This window comes from Pristis pectinata, chromosome 1 (assembly GCF_009764475.1).
Source record: "Pristis pectinata isolate sPriPec2 chromosome 1, sPriPec2.1.pri, whole genome shotgun sequence".
In the NCBI taxonomy this organism is placed as follows: Eukaryota; Metazoa; Chordata; class Chondrichthyes; order Rhinopristiformes; family Pristidae; genus Pristis; species Pristis pectinata.
In genome coordinates this window covers 30,108,993-30,123,599 of record NC_067405.1, presented here as the reverse complement: position 1 = coordinate 30,123,599, position 14,607 = coordinate 30,108,993, and the positions used below count along the sequence as shown (strand labels likewise).

Here is a 14,607-nt window from a genome sequence, read left to right as displayed (position 1 = left end):
TTGTATGTTTAGTGTGTTTATGAGCTGTTAAAAATAGTTTTAAATGTAAAATTAAATTACATATCTATAATCTAATAGATTTTGGTTGTTCAATTTCCCAATATTTCTACTTGTATCAATTTGTAATATTATAATTCTACATGTAAATGATCTATAAACATTTATCTACGTAAAAAAAACACTTACTGTTTGCTCATTTCTGAAGTTACCTGGTTTCATTTCAAGTTCAGTGTAAAGTTCTAAAAGAACATTTTACAAGCCAACTTTGGGCAAGTCCAATATTAATTTAGCAGTTAACAGTTCTGAACCATGGCTTTAGACTCCAGAACTATTACCTCTGGTCACCCCTCTAGGACTTATCCTTATGCATTACCACCACACTGGTCCACTCATTTTATACCATTCTGTAACAACATGTCATTTTCCACATAGTACAATGACACCTTTCTCCACCTCCCTACCTCCTCCTTTGAATACGTCACTGTGCCTAAACTGTTACACTTGACTGACATTTAGTACCAGATACACAGAAGTTTCTTCCAACTAATACAAGGAACTCCAGTGCCATTTTCTTTGGCCCCTATCACAACCTCCATTCCCCAGCCATTGATTCTGCTCCTACGCAACCCTCTGATACGTGCAACAAACTGAAGTTTGCATCCTTTTTAAGGTATTTCGCCCCGGATGAGCACATATCTGAGCCATTGCTGTATCTACTTATTTCTACTTTCGTAACCTTGTCTGATTCTTTCTTGCTCAGGCTCAGCTCCTGCTGAAATTCTCACCTCTGCCTTTAAACTTGACTATACTAAACGTTTCTGGCCGCTACCTCACTCTGCTCTCCACAAGCTTGATGTCATTCAAACCTCTGTTATCCACGTCCTGTCTTATACCAAGTTTCATACTAGCTGACTTCCATCAGCTCCTGGTTAAGGAACATGTCAATTTTTAAACATTTTCAAACTTGTTTTCTAATTCCTCCTCTTCTGTCCCACCTCTTGCTAGCTCCATAATATTCTCCAGAACTTATGTTCAGATAAGTAATTTATTGATTAATGTAGTGTAGTTTCTCCACCATTGGCAGGAATACCTTTCCACAGTAAGCTGTAGAATTCCCCCTCTAAATATCTTGGTTTTGTTGAGCCCCTTTCAGACTATTGTTAAAACTTGCCTCTCTGAACATGTTTTTGGCCAACTTCCTCAATGTCCAGAGTTATAAAATTTTGTTCAATAATGCTCCTGTGAAATGTCTTGGGACATTTTTGCTCTCTGAGAGTGCTATATAAATGTAAATTATTCTTGAACCTCTATTGGGTAGCACTTAGATATTGAGTAACAGTCCTATATAAAATGATGCATTGTTAACTCTCCGTATTCAGTTTTTTTAAAACGAAAAGCTTATTCTCAAAAATTCAAGGCAATATTTATTTCCAACCTTTTCTATTTGCCTTGATAGAGGTGAAGAACTTCTCTTTCAGCTGATGTACATATGTGCTGATGGCATAAGCACAATGGTTTTGGTTAGAGACTTCCAGATATTAACTCAGTAATGATGTATATCCCATTCAAGATTTAGTTTGGCTTGCAGGGAATCTTGGTGGTAATAACTACTGCTTTTATCCTTCTTGGAGGTAGAAATCATAGGACTTGGCAAGCATTAACAGAATGATCTTGTGAGATACAGCAGTGTATCTTCAAGATCACATGTACAGCAGCTGTGGGGAACTGGTAATGGAGAAAAATTGTACAGGGTCTGGAGGCAGCAGAGCTAATTAGACATGTGGTATGTACTTGCCTACTTTTTGGGCATGGTTGTAACTGGAGCCATCCAGGCATGTTGTGAGTATTCCATTAACCTCCTGACTAGAACTTGACTAAGAATAAAGGGTTAGGGATCGACTATGAGCTCTTTGTCACAGAGCACCTTACCTCTGCCATACTCTTAATAAGGTAGTCAATTCAAGATCCCAGTCAGTGGTGACCCAGATATTTTGATAGTGAGGTACCTGGTATTCATAATTCATTGAAGTAGCAGGAACTTCAGTAAAGCAAGTGTTCTTACCTGACTCATACCAAAAATATGACCAGACATTTTTCTCAGCCCAAGCCTGGATGTTATTCAGGTTTTCATATGGGCTGAATCAAAACCTGTATCGTGATTGCTCAACAATTCCACCTTTACAGTATTAACAAACAGTTAGAACGATAGCAATGCACAGTACAAAAAATAGCCACTCAGTTGGTCGTGCCTGTGCTGACTATCTTTACAATATTTTTTATTAAATCCATGAAAAAAACAGAGTACATGCATCAAAAGAAAGAGTAAAGGTACTACTAAATACGTTGTGTTAAATTATACTTAAGGTCACAATACTCTAAATAATCACATATAATAGTTAATAAAGGAAAAAAAATTGAAATATTTTATTATGAAAAAAATCTACTCCCACTACCAAAAACCGAAGCTGTTAGATGGGGGATAAAAAAAGGAAAAGCCCTTTAAAAAGAGGTAACAGTGTCAGCCAATATCTGTGTTTTAGTTACCAAATCAGAGATTTTGAAAATAATTCAAAAAAGGTCCCCACAAGGTTTGAAAGTCTAAATTAGATTCAAAAACTGAACAGCGAATCTTCTCTAGATTCAGGTAAGACATAACATCCCGTAACCATTGAGCATGAGTAGGCGGAGTAACTTCCTTCCATTTAAGCAATACAGCTTTCCTGGCTATAAGAGAAATAAAAGCCAGAATGTGTAAATCAGAAGCCTTCAAAGTTACATCTTTGTCTCCAACGATCCCAAATAGTGCAGTCAAAGGATTAAATTTAAAATTTATTTTAAAAAGTACAGAAAAGGTATGAAAGACCTCTGTCCAATATTTTTTAAGACTCTGACACGCCCAGAACATGTGAATTAAAGGAGCCACTCCGTTACTACATTTGTCACAGTAAGGAGATATATCGGAATAAAAACGGGATAGTTTATCTTTAGACAAGTGAGCTCTATGGACCACTTTAAATTGAAGGAGAGAATGACGGGCACATAATGACGAAGTATTAACCAACTTGAAAATTTAATTCCAAGTTTCCTCAGAAATTGACATCTGCAAATCTTGTTCCCAAGCATTTTTAATTTTATCTAGTGGTACCTTACTCATTCCTAGTAACCTGTCATAAATATTAGATATTGAGCCATCATGAAAGGGTTCCAAATTAAAAATTACATCTAATACATTTTTATCAGGACTTAAAGGAAAAGAATGTAATTGAGATTGAAGAAAATCTCTAATTTGTAAATATCTAAAATAATGAGTTTTTGGTAAATTATACTTGGTAGACAATTGTTCAAACGAAGAAAGGTTTCCTCCAACAAACAGATCTTGAAAACAAGTAATACCTAATTTGTTCCACTCTTTAAAAGCTACATCAGTCATAGAAGGTTTAAAAAAAAATTAGAGAAAATGCGACTGGACAAAGAAAAACTCAATAAACCAAAATATTTTCTAAATTGTAACCAAATCCTCAAAGCATGTTTAACTACTAAATTATCTGTTAGTTTATTTAATGATATTGGAAGTGAAGAACCAAGCAGATAAATAATAGAAATTTTTTTAACAGAGTTAACTTCTGAAGAAACCCATACTGGACAAGCCTCTTGATTAATGTAATGTAACCAAAACGTAAGATTTCGTATATTGACTGCCCAGTAATAAAATCTAAAATTAGGTAGAGCTAGACCTCTGTTCTTTTTAACCTTCTGAAGGTGAACTTTATTTAGTCTAGGATGTTTATTATTCCATATGTAAGAAGATATAATTGACCCGTGCTGACTTATTTAAAGAATAATTTTGCTTGGTTTCATATGCCCACATTTTGACTATGTCACTTTAAGTTCATTAAGTACTTATACAACAGGATCAGTATCTAAGCACAAATAGAAATAAATGGCTGTGATCTGATAGCTGTTAAAGAGGGGTGGTTGAAATGTGACTAAAGTTAGGTACTAAATATTCCAGGGTATTAGACATTTTTGAGGGATGGCCAGAAGGAGAATGATGTTAATGAAGGGTTAGATTAGTACAATAGAGAGAAGTTATATTTCTTCAGAATATCAATAGTTAGAATCAGTTTGGGTGGAGAAGAAAATGAGCAAGATAAAGAACACACTGGTGTCAGTAGATCCCTTAACAGCAGCTACACTGTAGGATAGAGTACAAATGAAGAAATAATGGGAGCTTGCACAATAGGCACTGCAATAATTGTAACTGAATTTTATTTTCCTATCAATAAATTGGTAAAGGTAGCCTTAAGCGTAAGTTCATAGAGCATATTCAGGACAGTTTCTTCGAACAGCATATTGTGGAACCAAATCAGGAGCAAGCTATATTACATTTGGTTACGTGCACTGAGGTAGGATTAATTAGTAATTTCATGGTAAATTTCCGTCAGGGCAAGAGTTATTGTAATAACATGATAGATTTTGAATTCGATTTGAAAGTGAAAACATTGAAACTCATGATTTAAATTTAAATGTAATTGCAAGGGTATGAAGGCAAAGTTAGCTGGGAAATACGTAAGTAGATAAGAGTGCAGACATTTAAGAAAATAAAATTCTCAACAAAGGTGTGTTCCACTAAAAAGTAAAGACTAAAGGAATGATGTATGATGTAGGTGGGGGGGTGGGGGGTGGGGGGGCAGGGAGTTGCTAGTCATGGGCTTGAAGTTTGGGAGCACTTTAGAAATCAGTGAAGAATGATTTTAAAGACAGAAGGCAGAGAAAACAGATTATGAGAGTAAGTGAGTGAGTAATATGAAAACAAATGGTAAGCATTTGTACAAGAATATAAAAAGGAAGAGAGTCACTAGGTAAAATTAATCGCTTAGTGGCTGAAATTGGGAAATTAGCAATGGGGAAATAAGTAACTGAAAGAGACCCTGAACAAATACATTGCCTCTGTCTTCAAGATAGAAGACATCAATCGCATTCTGAAACTAGTGGAAATTTTGGGCACATAATCACAAGTGAAGAGGTACTAAACCAACTAATAGGACTGAAGGTTAATAAGCCTGCTGAACCTGAGAGCCTGTATCCCAGGGGTTCTTAAAGAAATAAGTGCAGAGGTGGCGGATAGTTTGGTTGAGATCTTCTAGAATGTTAAATGATTTTCAGAGACATTGGCTTGGAAGCTATACCATGAACCACAACATTTATATGTGCTTTGCAGTTTAATTCAGTGATGAAGTGTTCTGTAAAGAAAATTTGAGACTTCCCTCTTTGATTGCAAACATTGTAATTTTCCTTCTAGATGCACTGTGTCTAATGCAGATGAAGTGGTAGTCATCGACACACATTTGCACACCACTTTATTGATTTTCATTCACACATGCACAACCCCACACTTGCCATGGACCACTTTTGCAGAAGTCGGCCTTCAAAATGTACATGAGGCCTGCTTGAGCGTAATTGAAAGAAAACCCCTCTCAGTAAATCCCAGGTGTCATGTCTGGTGCTGGGAACCCATCTCAGGTAGGTCTGCTAAGCTAAAACACAACAGCCCTCCTAACCCTTCCCCTATCCCAGCCCCCCACCAATCCCACCCAAGCTAATCTAAAGACTGAATCTTGCTCCCATCAAACCCCATTGCACCCGTACAATCTTGACTGACCCCCACCCTCAACGATGATCTACAATTCAAATGGCCAGAGAAGGGAATTTGCACAAATGTAAAATGGCACATGGATAGAGGATGGGGAACAATATGTTATCGCGCTGAGGGTTGGTACAGAACTGATCTCTGGAATGAGAATACACTCAATAACAAAATTGTATAAAGAGAACTCATGGGCTAGAATGAAAAGAGTTTCCATTTAAAACTCAAATTTTGTCTCCTTTTTTCTGTAATATTTGCATTTTATTTTATTGCAGGCTCATTATGGTCATTAACAGGAGCGGTGCTGTATGCTGTCTATATTGTCATGATTAAAAGAAAAGTTGACCGAGAAGACAAACTTGACATTCCAATGTTTTTTGGTAAGGCTGACAGTCACACAGCTTACTTGAATAATAAAATCAGCTAAGGTTGCTTCTTTCTTATATTGTTAGAGTAAATTTGTGTTTACTCATATACGTGATTTTAATTGCATTAAAACTAATAGCAAACCTAAAATTTGTGATGTACTAATATGGTTTAAATAATGCATTTCCTTTCTTTAGGTGGATTAAAATATCTATTATTTAAGTTAGTGTGCATTTGAAAATTTTAAACAATCCCAGATATGGTATGTGATTCAAAATTTAAGTTGATCCAACCTGCCCTAAGATTACATTGTATTTATTAAGAAACATTCACATCCAATTTGATCAGTTTATTTTTGATAGTTTAATTATGTACTTAAAGTATTGACTGTACTGCCATAGGAGTGAGTGACTGAAGTACTGTTTACTGGGTTAATTTTTATTTTAACAGTCAATGATTACTTCAACAGAATTTAGTGCTTTTACTCCCTGGGCCACAGCTTAGCTATCTGGCCTATTGATTTTTGTATATGTGAGCTTGAGCATGGTAATGATAGTTAGTGTAGAAATTCATCACTGCTGTACATTCGACTTCATTTATTTATAACTATCCACAGGGTTCAAGTCCCTAGGTAGGTGAGATTTGGGCTCCATCATTTAGCCATGCCAAATCCCATTTCAGTGGAATACAACTTTGAAACCAGTGTTCAGTCAGTCAGGCAAACAATGCTGGAAATACTCGGATGTCAGGCAACATCTGTGGAGAAAGCAAAAGAGTTAACATTTCAGGCCAATGATTGTTTGGATTTCTTCTGAAGGCATTCCATTAGAGAAATAAGAGCAGAAGTTTTACATTTTGAGTCACCTAATTGGAGTTAAGGAAAATAATTGGGTTTATACTGGTATTAAAATAATGTCAGCTGGAAAGATCAGGTTTAAATATTCCTGGTTTATATTTATCATTGCATAATATATAAACAAACTTACCTTCAAATGTTCAGAGGATAGCAGCAAATAGAATTCTAGTAGAGCCACTCCAACTAAATGTATTTCATTGAAGGAAAAGAAAATTTGAGATTGCATCGTTCATGCATTTAAATTACTGACAGGAATAGATAACATTGATTAGCTTGGAGTCTTAAGAAGAGTAGCATCTGGTTCACTCACCTTTTTTGGGGAAGAAAATCTAGCATTCTTATCCAGTATATTTTTTTTATATGACACTAGACCAACATCATTGCGGTAGTTCTCTTAACTGCTCCCTTAAATGATCTAGCAAGCTGCACTATTGCTCCAAATGGGTCCAATGCTGTGAAATGAAACCAGACCGCCAGCAATGACCTAGATAGCAAATATGGCATTAGAATGGCACATTCAGACCCATCCATACTGCAAATTCCCAACATGGGGAACTTGTGCAAAAATCTGACCACCTGTCCCTGAGGCAAATAGGCAACAGTGTACCTCACAGAATCATTCCTTTCAAGGCAACATCCAGGTTTTGCTGTTTCCATCTTTGGGTATGTCTTTAAATGCAGGCAGAACCTATTCACCACAGGTGGTTGACCAGTAGTATACATTTGGAATGGAGTACCCCTTGAAACCTTAATATTAATTCTGGATCCTTTGAAGTCTCACACTTGAGCAAGAAAATCTCAGAGAGGTTTTGGCTAGATAGAATGGGCAATGACACAGTAGAATGTAATGTGGAACAATGTTAGGTCATCCACATTGGAAGAAAAAATACAAAAGCAGAGTATTTTTTAAATGTTGAGAGGTGTTGATTTCAGAGGGATTTGGCTGTCCTTGTACACAAATCACTGTACATTAACATACAAGAATAGCAAGCAATTAGGGAGCTAAGTACATTGATCTTTATTGCAAGAGGATTTGACTTCAAGAGTAAAGACATCTTTTTGAAATTATATATGACCTTAATGAAACCATACATTGAATATTATGTGTAGATCTGGTCTCTTTACGAAGGAAGGATACACCTGCCATGGAGGATGTGCAACAGAAGTTAACCAGATTGATTTCTGGGATGGGAAGATTGTCATATGACAGGAGATTAGGCAGACCAGGCCCATTCTCTAGAGTTTAAAAGAATACAATCTTTTTGGAAAAATACAAAATTCTTAAGGGATAGAGGAGATACAGAGACGATAGCTCCCCTGGTGGCATGTCTAAATTTAGGAGTCAGATATTCTTGGCTGAGATGAGAACAAATTTCTTCATCTGGAGGGCAGTGAATCTTTTGGTTCTCTATCCAAAAGAACTGTGGTGGCTCAGTCAGTGAGTACATTAAAAAGTATGGTACTGTGATAAATGATAAGCCATGATCTTTTTGAGTGGTGGTGCAGGTACAAGGGGCTGAATGGCTTACCCCTGCCTTTATTCTCTTTTTTGTGTTCTTAAAATGGAATTACATTTATGCTAGACTGTGGAAGTAGCATGGTTTAGACATTTGGAGTGATCCCACAATCAGTGGATCAGATCAAAGTTCTACACTGCTATAGCATCCAGTCATGAATGATAATTAAACAATGATTTGGCAGAGGCTTTGTGAACATCCCTAACCTCAGTAAATGTGGAAGTGAGCACATGAATGCAGAAGACACGAATGAAGCATTTTCAAGCATATTCAACCAAGTGGATGATTTATCTTGGCCTATTCCTAAGGATCTCATCTTCACCATACTTGCTTTTCAACCAATTTCTTTCACTGCACTTGCTGTGAAGCGACTGTATTCACTTAAGTGAAATTGGCCTTTTCTCAGCAACTTATACTCTTCATATATCTTTGTCCTTTTCCACAATTCCACCAATTTAAATTATGGATCAGTACCACCAGAAATGCTCTGGCACTTATGTTCCATCTACTTGTCCAGCATCATCCCCTAAAACCTAGCCAAGACCCACCTTATGGGATTTCTAATTAATGGCTAAAACATTTCTCCTGAATGCATTTTAAAAATTGTGCTCCTCATATATCCTTTACACAGCTTCTATCTCAGTTAACATTATGTGAATTCCCGATCATCACTGTTTTGTTTTTGCACATTATGCATTTCAGCGCCAATTTGCTGTTCTACCTTTCCATTGACTGTTTGAAGGTCTTTAGTACACTCCAGTATTGTAATTGCCTTTCTTTTTTATTCTTCCATCCATGTGTTCTTATTTGGTTATTTTAGCATATTGTCTCTTCCCATAGCTCCATTGAACCAAATTGTGAACCACCTCTGCCCTCCTTTTAATCTCTTTCTGTGTGCTGTCTGGAAATCTTGTATTCCTGTCCTTTAATGTGCTTTGGTAATAACTAAAGTAATAGATAAAACAGCTAAACACTGTGCAGAAAGTAATGTTTCCTGAGCTGCAGGGCACATAGAAAAGTCATGCCTAGGAATAAAAATAGGAGGGGAATATTTGAAAGTCACCACTTTAATCTTCTCCTGTTGTAGGTTTGTTTTTTTGTTGGTGCTGTTGGGGTTTTCTATGCTTTCTTGTTTTCTTGATGGAATTGATCCTTGTATGCCTTAAGAGGTTTTCCAAATAGTGTTGTTGCTCTTCATTAGTAATCTGGATACTCAAATGTTTTGAATACTTATTTTCATGTTGTTGTAAATTAGACTGTACTGGAAAATAAAACTGTTTTGGTTTCATTGTTATTTTAGGAATACTTAAAGTAGCATTGTCAACTGATAAAGTACAATACTCATTGCAATAGTAATTATAGAATAATAGAACTCCCTGTTTTAAGGAATAATAAATCAGGCCAGAAATCTCATTTTCTTAAAACTGGAATTCCAAATTATATTATCTAATATGAATAAATGCCTTATAGAATAGATAAAATTGAATTATTAGCAACATTAAGCAAGTAAGTTTTAACTTTGGTGTATCTATGGACAAATTTGGTTGGGTTGTCTGTTGCTTGTCAACACTGTAAACTGAATGCAATGAAATGAAGTGTGAATGAACTACTTGTGGGTATTCATTTTAAAGTTGCATTAGAATCATAGAACAATAGCTTGGTTCCTATTCAATAGAAGTTGGGGGGGGGGGGGGGAGAAACCTGTCTGGAAGTGTGCAAGGCCTTCATCACATGGTGAAAGGGATACCACGTCTATACTATCAAATACAGAAACGTTGATTTCAAAAATAAATCACTTGCCTTATTGGACCAAAATGACCTCACTGGTATTTGTGCATACAAAATTAAATTCCTCTGTTGGAACAAGACTGTTTCATTTGTGGTACTTGCAAATCAAAGAATCTTATCAAACCAGTCAGATAACTTTTTCCCACCACCTCACTTCCCAAAAGAACATTTTCTCTTACTCTGAAATGTTGTATTAAAACATTATTTCTAGTGATTTTTTTTGCTACTTATAACGTTTTGACAGTAAAAGCAATAACATGCTTCACTGAATCCTTTTATGCAAGATTGTACCAACATTCATTTTCCAATACTAGCTAGATATGATTTTGAAAGAAAATGCTTTTCTTTTGATGCAACCTGTAAACAGCCTTGGAGTATATTAGACTTTATCTTTTGCATTCATATTGATTTTTTTATTTAGATTTTTATTTGAAATGTACTTAATCTTCCATGTTTCACTAGCTTTCAGCAAACTTTAATAACTTTTTTTACTTTATCATTCTTGTTTAAAGTTTTTCATTGTGTGAAGTTGGTACCATTTAACGAAAACTGAATATAAAATGTTCTCTGATCACCAGTGTGGCAATAAGTATCGTATTACCTCATGTCAGATTTCATGAAATGCAAACAGAAAAGGATAATGAGGACAAAAATTCTATGTCATATAGAAAGCAATTTTATCATATTTTAAGAATGCATTTAAAGAATGAAACTTTAATGCATGGAATTTGTCATTTTTGGAATGTTACTTTGAGAGTTCAATTTAATGATTATGGTAATGTATTATTATAAATTATTGTTTTGTAAGAAGAGATTTGTGCTATTAAATTTAATGAACTCAAGCATCAATTATTATGCCATGCTTGAATGGAGCGTGTAACAAAGGGGGGCATTTTAATTACATACAACATCACCCTAATTTTCCAATTCTTTTGAAAACTTTTAATCAAGGTGGAATTAGGATTATCCTTGCTCTGACCTCTGAACTTGAACCTTTAGATGCAGCTCATTTGCTGAGAACCTGGTATTACTGAATTTAAAGCAAAATATATAAAATCTTAGATGATAAAAAGAATAATAAGTATCTTCAGATTTTACTGTTTGTTAATTATTACTAACCTAGAAATATTTGTACTGAATTTCACTTTTTCTCTATTCTGCCTTTTTCCATACAGGGTTTGTTGGACTATTTAATCTCCTGCTACTGTGGCCTGGGTTTTTCCTGCTTCATTATACAGGATTTGAGGCTTTTGAATTTCCAACCAAAACTGTATGGATGTACATCCTTATTAATGGCCTTATAGGGACTGTTTTGTCCGAATTTCTCTGGTTGTGGTATGATCTTTGTTACAACTTACTTTCGAAATGTTAAGACATACTCATTTAAAGGAAAGTGATAAGGAACCTCTACAAACTTTATCAAGTGTTCCCTAGCATCCCATGTTATTCAGTAAATAAGAATAAAATAGACCTGTTTAAAATACAATAGTTGTGTAATTTTTTACCCCCAAAGATGATTACCATTTATAATGCAGTTGGTAATATTGGACATAATTTTTCTGATGCTTTTAATCACTCTTTCAAAATTTGTGAATCACAACTTTTTTGTATGAAAAGTAGGCAATTAATGTTACGTTGCATTGTATCTAATGCTGTCCCTACCACAATCCTGTAATTCATTGGATTGATAAAGGATCATCTTTCAGAAAGAGATCTCTAATTCAATCACTAGCATGTGGAATCTCACTTGTTGGTCTCCAAGTTGTAATTGTCTTCATATGCACCAGAGTATCCCTCTGGGTAATACATGTAAGGTTACATCCCCTTCATGTAACACAACTGCCACCAGTGGCAAGGGTGAGCAGTGTTGATGAAACATAAATGAGATCATATTTGATTTCCAAGATAAGACTCTGCTGGCAACAAATGTAAGTGACTACCACAAGCAGTCCACCATTTCAACAGATTACAGATGGTTGACCATTCAGCATTCCACATAGGACAGCAATGTTATCATTGTATTACTGGCAGGTGAATGTACATAGCAAGAAGGTTAAAGTAATTCTCACTTGTGCAGTCTTGTTCATGCATGGTTGTTTTTCTGTTGCTGCTGAAGCTCTAAAATTCGCTCCTGCATAAATGGTTCTGCAATGCAATGGCTGTGGCAATCAACTGAACTGTTTAACATTTTACTTGATCAGCTTCATTGTCATTCCTTTTTCCATTTTGCCTCCCAGCATCTCACCAGGAACCCTAGCTTCTCTTTTGTGGCCTGAGTCTTTCTGCAACTACCCAAATCTCTATGGCATTCCTCTAGTTAACAAACAAGTAATTGAGTTGTTCAGGTAAAGCTCAGATAATGCTAATACTTCAAGGAATTTTGTTGTCCATTTATAAGTAGTTTTTTTTTCAGAAGTTATGGTCTGAATTTTAAGTAGCAGTGCCACATGGGTTTGCAAGTGGATTGGGGCTTAACGATTGTGAAAATGATAGTGCATCTGGAAGCTCTAGCCTAGGAATTTCTATTTCTTGACTGGTACTTTAGGCTGTATGTGAGCGATATGTCCGGAGAGGTAGTTTATCAATTTCAGCGGATCAGTTAAAGCCTTTTAATATGAGCTTAAAAAGTAAGATCAAGGTAAAGTCTGAAACACCGACAAGGAAATCTGGCACAGGTGACTCAACCTCACAGCTGTTTCCAAGATGGCTTTTGTAAGAAGTTGTGTGTGTCATGCGGTAAAGTGTAAATGTGGTAAGTTAATTTGAAAGTTTTTATGGATACCACAGATTTAGAGCTCCTGTCTAATCAGGTTAGCATTGGCGTTACCAATACTGTATTACTTTCAGTTGAGGTCCATGATGAACAACAGCCTCTTCCTCATAAGCATGCAGCTCCACAGGAGAGCATGACTCATCAAAGGGTTGCAGATCACAAGCTGCTAAACTCATCATCCATAGAGTACAGGAAAGGATAAGCTTCATATGATATTTCACAACCGCCAGGTCTTAAGAAATTGGAGTGGCAACAGACATTTGCGGTCTGCTGGAACAGTGGAGCTGTTGCCGCACACTGCCCTTCAGGTTTTTGTTTCTTGATTCTTCTAGGGTTCCAGCAACGAAATTTATTCAATCTTGTGGCCAGCTACCCACAAAAGCCAGGAGACTGCTTAGCATGCTATAATGTTAAGTTTATCTGCAAAGAAGCCAATCTGTGGCTTTTACACATCTCTACAATGTACCTGGAAATTTGCTCCTCAGTATCCTTCCCATTAGCAACTCAGGGCTGAAATCACCTGTTTGTTTCTTAATTCTAAACAGATATAATCAGACCTTGATTATTCTAAGAAATGTGCTGTCTTCTGGAATATTCTCCTTAATAATAATGTCACTCCAACTCCTTTCCCTATTTTTGCTAAATACCTTGTATTTAGGAATAATTAGAATCCATTGCTTCCCCTTCTTAGCCCAGATCTCTGTTATTGCTGCAACATTGTAATCCTATCTTGTGTACTTATTTCTATGAGATATCTGTGCAGGTACCTGCTGTGGCTGCTCAACTGCTCCTGATGATATCTTGTGGGTTTGGGGTACCTTGTACGAACCTTGACCAATACAGAGGCAGACACGGCCATCACATTACAAGGCTGCATGTGGTTTGCTGACTGAAGAATGAACAACAGATGAAAATTGAGAGCACTTTGAGCTGGGCCCAAGTTCCATGGTCCAGTTTGCCATTTACCCCTCTCAAGTCCCATCAATAGTTTGCTGCCAACAATGAGCTTGTGAACAATTGTAGATCAAGGGAGATAAATTGCCAAAGCTAGGGTTTCATATATTCTATTCCAGCTGAATGCCTGTCTGTCCTCATTTGATTGCTAAATGTTATATTCTGTGCAGATAGCCACTGTTTACATGGATGAAGACATTATCTCAAAGTCTGCTATCTGTATTAGAGGCAGACTCCTCTAGTCTTTCTGCCAGCAACACAGTGTGGCAAGATATTTGGGAATATATAACATGTTCTTTGCCGCTATTTCACAATTACCTTATGTATTATCAGCCCAAGAGATTCGGAACCATTAAACAACTGAGCTGACTTTGGAAGGTCCAAGACCTTCCAAATTAAACTTTCAACTGCTCTTCCCAAATCTACTCTGTTCACTTTGTGTGAGAGTCACTAGGTGAAAATCCAACCTGTTTTAGCAGTCCCACTGAAGTGTTAATGGTTGAAACTGCCTGGTGTCACAGTGTAGCTTTGAGGTTCTCGTCTCCGATGATTGAGCACCTCAAGACCCTGCTTACTTGACAAGTTGCAGAAGAGGTGACGCTGCAAATGTGATGGTTGGACCACATCCAGTTATCTGCTGCTCCCTCATGTTCTTTGTTCTCTTCCCTTGCAAGGAGGATAAAGAAGACACCCATGAATGAAAGTA

General features: G+C 36.4%; 1 protein-coding gene across 1 annotated transcript in view; it reads left to right on the top strand.

The window, feature by feature from the left end:
• LOC127580667 (solute carrier family 35 member F5-like) overlaps nt 1-14,607 on the top strand; it is a 65,966-nt gene that overhangs the window by 37,671 nt on the left and 13,688 nt on the right. Inside the window, 2 exon segments of the mRNA XM_052034390.1 lie at nt 5,923-6,027; nt 11,350-11,509. Of these exon segments, the coding sequence (XP_051890350.1) occupies nt 5,923-6,027; nt 11,350-11,509 (265 nt within the window).